Source organism: Limulus polyphemus, unplaced genomic scaffold (genome assembly GCF_000517525.1).
Source record: "Limulus polyphemus unplaced genomic scaffold, Limulus_polyphemus-2.1.2 Scaffold127, whole genome shotgun sequence".
Classification (NCBI taxonomy): Eukaryota; Metazoa; Arthropoda; class Merostomata; order Xiphosura; family Limulidae; genus Limulus; species Limulus polyphemus.
This window is the reverse complement of record NW_013665737.1, coordinates 1,006-7,522: the sequence shown is the minus strand read 5'-3', so window position 1 is coordinate 7,522 and position 6,517 is coordinate 1,006. Positions and strand designations below refer to the sequence as shown.

At 31.8% G+C, this 6,517-nt stretch overlaps 1 protein-coding gene across 1 annotated transcript in view; it reads right to left on the bottom strand.

Moving 5' to 3' along the window:
- LOC111089681 (E3 ubiquitin-protein ligase MARCH6-like) overlaps positions 1 to 4,099 on the bottom strand; it is a 27,591-nt gene extending 23,492 nt beyond the window's left edge. The window contains exons 1-3 of the mRNA XM_022402609.1: positions 3,876 to 4,099; positions 3,483 to 3,634; positions 2,095 to 2,278 (exon numbers count right to left, since the gene is read on the bottom strand). Coding sequence (XP_022258317.1) covers positions 2,095 to 2,278; positions 3,483 to 3,634; positions 3,876 to 4,001 — 462 coding nt within the window. The 5' untranslated portion in view covers positions 4,002 to 4,099. The remainder of the gene's footprint in view (positions 1 to 2,094; positions 2,279 to 3,482; positions 3,635 to 3,875) is intronic.
- Between the last annotated feature and the right edge of the window lie 2,418 nt (positions 4,100 to 6,517).

Below are 6,517 nucleotides of genomic sequence, written 5' to 3'. Positions count from 1 at the left end.
AAATTTTGTTGTTTCTTGATAAAAAAAAGTCAAAAACCATGACATACATATATTTCAGTTAGATTGCAAAACATCAAAAAAAAAAAAAGATGTCACACATAAATTGTAGTCAACTGAAATTAAAATCTAAATACTTATGTTTATCTAAACAATGCTATATTTATTACAACAGAAAAAGTTGAATAAATAACTTCCAAGTAGAACATTAGTAGTATTTTTTGAACAAAAGATCCTGTATGCCATACTCAACCTGAAGAAACAGAACTCATCCCGTCTGGAATTATGAGCACTCATCCTGACTCCCCAACCATGTGGGCAAAGTAAATTCTAATTGTCCCCGGAATTATGGGGAAGATGTAAAACAAACTGTGCTCAACCAAGGACTCAGAATTGGACCACTCTGAGTCCAGGATTACGAGGAGACAATGGACTCTCTTCCACGAACAATGTATTGAATCAATACTGATAATAAAGAAGGACCATGATCAAGCCAACCAGATAGCCAGGTGTCAAATCTGAACCAGTATTATGAGTAGGATCCCATGTAGGTTGGTGTATCTCATACCAACAACTGGGAAAAAACATCCAGGGACCCAGTTAGGAGGGCCCCACACTTCGACCTCTTTTCCAAAAGTGGAGAAAATTCACTCTAACACTGGACAAAAAGCCTTTGTCTGCCAGCCCAATGACTGGAAATTGGGTGTGGTAAGGACTCTCTAGCTCCACTAGTAGAATCTAGGGGGTAATGCATGTTGGGGAGTCCTGAAGAACAGTGCAATAGGTGAACCAAGTTCCCTAACTTTTTAAAAGCAAACTGACCATGATTACATGAAACATGTTCCTTAGCAAAAGATTAGCAGAGGCCTAAATATACTAATGTTTTTAATTTTTTCTTCTAAAGCTATGATGAAAAACTAAAACATACTAACAGTAGTTCTTATGAATGGTCATTTGCAAACGAGAATTTTGTTTTATATTTTGTAATGAGTAATGCAGAGTTTGAGGTGACAGTATAGAAAACATGACTGCATGAGCTATTACATTACTTTAAACACATCTTATCTAACTGAGCACTTACATGCTGCTATAAAAGTTTATACTCTTTATTTTTATTTCTTAGGTGAGATAATGAAAAATAATACTAATTCTTCATGAAGTATGCTCACTAGCAGCTTGTGTGTTACATCATTCAATATGGTAATATGACCTACAGATTTGCCAAGTGATTTACAACCTCTGTGGCAAGAGTATTAGTTAGACATAGGACAAAGGTAATACAATACAATTAAGTATAAACAGATGTATACTGTTATGATCTTTAAGCTATTTAGGATAAACAATTGTAGCTTCATATTACAATTTGCAATCTTTCTAGAAAGAAAAAAGGAGGGCAATTTTGATTTATTTTGTATTTCTTCATGGTGGTTACAAGGTCAGTCAAATTGACTAAATGCATGTAGAATTAGGGTAGAGAAAATAACAGATAAAGTTTTACTGGAAAAAGAAATGTTTGATATTTATTTAGGTATTTAGGAGGTTTTAGAGATTATGCAAATGAAATTTGACAATTTTCAGATGAAGAAAAGTATTTTTAATCTTAGCATGAAAAATCCCTTTGCACTTAGAGCAATCGACACTGACTCCATATATTCACCGACAATTTCTTGTAAAAATACTTAATTAATAAATTTAATTTTCTGTGTACAAAAGACTTGTAATGTTTATTGAAAGCTTGACACATTTCATGAATATAAACAAAACATATTAATATTATTGTATAGAAACTCTAATGATTACTTTAGGGTTACAAAGTCAGTCGCATTAACCAAGCCTGTAGCAAGAGGGTTAATAACTAACTAACTAAAGCTCTATAGATAATGTTGATAACACCATGTACAATACCAGAAGTTACAAAGATAATTAAACAACCTATTTCTGGGATCACACACACACACCACAGTTTAAACAGTTTCCTCATAATCAAACTATCACCCTACTTCTAACATGAATATGCTGGAAAACATAATTAAGTCATCAAATTTGTGATATTTTTTCTTTCTTGTTTACTTCACCAATATATTTGGTAAAACCTACCTGCTTAGAAACTATTCTTGTTCCAAAGAAATAAAGATGAATACCGAGATGATGCAATACACTGAATAACCAAGCACTGATGAATGATTTAAAGAGCTGGTAAAACAGTTCTTTATCAAACATTAATGGCAGAAAAACTTGCAGGATTATTATTTCCAGAGACAATTCACTCACTAGTTCCTCACTAAAAAAATCAAATATAAAAAGGTTTTTGTACCATAACCTCTGGTATCTCATCATTTTAAATATTGAACACTCCATACAGTAATATACTTCATAAAAGTAACACTTTCTCTTTCCTAAACAGACAGTGATTCATAGAAAAATATATTTTTTTCAGTATACACACACACACACATGTACATTGTGCCTTTTGGTTTTACACCTTGAAAGTACTATTTAAACTTGAAAATTGAAAAAGAATTGACCTAATTTAGGTAAACTACAAGCTTTAGTTAGATTATTTTCTCATTCAGTCTACTGTATTCAAGTGTGTGTAAAACACAAAACATCTTACATTCAGAAAGGAAATAGTATTTTCAATTTGAAATGCACTTTGTGTGTATGTGGGCTAAATAGCTACATCAGAGACCCCTAGCATTCATATCCAACCATCCCTAGTTTTGAACAGCTGACCATAGGAAAGCAAGTAGTATTCCCCATTAAAAAGGTTTGGTCTAACTCTTTGAACCAAACAGTATTTACTGTCCCTTTTATAATTAATCCAGCATACATTTAAAATTAAGTAAAAATAAATTATTTACACATCTTATTTTGCATGACAAATTAGTTACAAGTAAAAAATATAACTTGTACTTAATAAACTAATCAGTTGTTTAATTGTTAATAGAAGAATACCGTGTATATTCTCTATTTAATAAACTAGATTCTAATAATCTGTCTACTACTAAATAAACATTTGATGTATATCCTCTACATTTATATAATAAATAATGCTTTAATGAGTTAACTGCTAATATGTATAATTATTGTACATGTATCATTTATTTGATAAATTAGAGCTTAATGAGTTGTTTATTCACGTAAAAACATTGTGTGTGTGTTGTATATTATACATTTTATAAGCAATGTTGTTTACTAACACACACAGACAGTACTTGTGTGTCCTCTATTTAAAAAATTAGTATGTAGTAAGTTGTTTTCTACTGAACATTTTTATATAGCTGGTAGAATTCTGTTGCAGTTTGTAGATTGATGGAAGGCACTATACACATGATACTAAGTCATCCGTTATACAGGTAACATATCTAAAAAACATTTACAAAAGTTTGGGGAGACTATAAGACTTAACTGCATAAAAATAGTCACTTATAAACACTGATATAACAGTATAATGTACCTCTTCTGCACATGAATGCTATACTCACCTAGAAAGTGGTATACAGAAAGGTAGGACTGTAGGTAAATACTTAGTAATAGACCAAGCAGGGAAGCAGATTATCAGCCATGTAACAGCCACATAAAGAGTGAAAAACACAAACACTTCCTTTACTTCCTTGAAAACTGATGACATTATGAACTGTAAAAATAATATATAAATGGATTTTCTATGTAACTAAACTCAACTGTAATAAAATAACATAAATAGATACCAACTGAAAATGTAGTGTCTATGATATTCAGATTTGTAAAATGTCACTAACTACACTCAGTAACATTTAGATCCTGAAATTTATTGCATATCCACATTATAAACACCAAGACAAATGCATTATATCAAGATTCAAATAAAACCAAACTAGCAATGTTTACTAACTTACGTTATGTACTGCAGAGTACTCCAAGTCATACAGTGATGGAAGATATCGGCTAGATTTTTGTTGTAGTACATCACGCACTAACACAATGAAGGAAGAGAAGATGTAAACCACAGTAAAACCCACCATCCAGTAAACCAACACAGATAACTTTGGAGAAGACTTGAAGCTATTTTTAATATCTTGGGAAGTTCTACCAATCACAGACTGAAAAAATAAAAGAACAGGAAAATTAGGGTTTAGTAACATCAATTAAGTTTGTCGTAAGTCACATTTTCCCTCTTAAACCCTAAAGAAAGAATCTAAGTTTCCAAAACGTATTCAGTTATTGAGTTTCTTTAATTGTGATTTACAAATAAAACATTCAAAGCAATAAAAAAAAACTTTCACCATCAATAGTATTACATTTTCTAATCAATTACAGATGTTAAATATCAAAAGACCTATTAAAACTTCTACTACTGAACATATAAGAACATGTATTTTATGAATTTGAATAACCCTAGATTTAATTTAAAATTAATTTATATCCAATTCTGTAGAAATACATCATATTGTAGTAAAGTTTCAATATGGTTAAACCAAACCATAATCCTGGTATGTCACTGGTTTCATGTTGATAAAAAACACTTTTTTCATTGTGCTAACAGTTATAAAAAATATGATAACCCAACCTACATTACTAGTTCTATATCAGTATGGAATACAATAATATGTTAATAATATACATGATAAGAAATTGAAAGCAAACTATATTAATAATTTCCAGTTATCAATAATATCACTGTAATGCTTCTAAGATAGTAAAAGCACTGCAGTAATTATTACACTTTAGTCCAATAAATATTGTTAATAGTTTGTTTTAACAGAAAAATACACAATTATGTCTGCAAAAAAACTATACATTTTTATATTAATTCCAATTAGTAAAAACAGATTAATTTATATCAACAGTTCTATATCAGCAAAATATTGTATTAATAATTTGAGGTTAACAGAAACTACACTACAAGCTTTGATATAGAAAACAAACAACCAGGAATTACCTAAAAATTTTGTCTATTTGCTTCTTATTATAATTTTGACCAACAGTCTGTTTTGTTTTCAATTAAACAGACATTTGTTTTTAACTAACCGTTTTCATCTTCTGTATATTAAATTTTCAGCCTTACTTACTCAAAAGTTTCATCTTACTACCAAATCATAAAACACAATCACTGTTGACATTTAAAGCTATATGTTTAGATATATCTATAATACAATGATCTCCTTCTTGTACCTGTTTTCCTTTCCACTCTAACATGGTTGTACATCAACCAAATGGGTGATGTGGTTGTAACTTACATATCTTTCAACAATCAATTCTATAAACAGTAAATTTCAGTATCTTACTTTTCCACACTTCATAAATTGGTTTAACAATGAAATACACATTAAGTTGGATCAAAATAATTAAGAAACAACATTTACATATTAGAAAAACTAGGATAAAACTGTGTGAAATTATGTATATGGAATAAATATTTAAAATGTTCTTCTTGAATTAATGGTAAAATTAATCAAGCAGGAAAAAAATAATGTAATTTACGAAAATCCATTCATCATTGTAAATCATAAAAAAGAAAAATATATACCTGGAAAATAAGAATCAAATCTTCTAGTTTTTCTAAAAGGATTTACCTTTTTTTGTTACAGTGACACATCAGTTCTATCTTAAAATGGAATATATTCATGTTAAGATAAAAAACATTCAAATATTCACCTCCCCTTTTCTTACATTGTATAAAAATATTACAAATTCCATTGGTGTATCTAGATGGTAAGAATTTCATGTTCACATGCATAACCCAAGCTACTTCTCCCTAAATGGTAGGTGTTATATGTTTACATGTATAACTTCTGGTGAAGTCCACATGAAGAGAAGGAGAGAGATGGATAAGGGCATCCAAGGGATCTTGAACGAGGTTTCACTGATCTTGTAAAGCCCACTGAAGAAGTCGCATGTGGGTTCCACCAAGGGGAATGAGGGCTTCCAAAGAGGACAGTACTTCCAATCAGGAGTATCAGCCTTCCTCAGATGACTCAAGGAAATGTCACAGGCAGGGATGGTAATAAGTCATGGCGGAATGGGCTGATCATTGGGGACAGCAATGTCATCCAATGCCAGACCCAATTGAGCCTGGATATGAAGGCCAAAGGGAGGAATTGCAGACCATCTGTTCTGAAAGAGCATGACCCACTGAGAAAGAAAGACACAATCCCAGGTGGGATGTCATGGTAAGGATCAAAGCTTGGTAGCATATTGTAGAGAAAGTTGCAAATGACGGAGGTGAAGAGGACGTTCATGGGACTCAGTGTACAAACTATGGACTGGAGAAGTGCAAAAAGCCCCGGTGCAGAGCCGAAGCCCCAAATGGTTAATGAGGTCCCTCATCTTCAAGGCCGAGGTCCTGGCAGAACCATAGACCAAAGACTTATAGTCCAGTTTGGATCAAATCAGGGCACAATAGATCCTGAGTAGAGAACATCGATCCATTCCCTAAGAGGTGGAAGAGAGGACACAGTGGATGTTCAGAGTCCTTGCACACTTGACACGTAGCTGCTTGATGTGTGGAATGAAGGTAAGCTTACGGTCAAAGATAAGC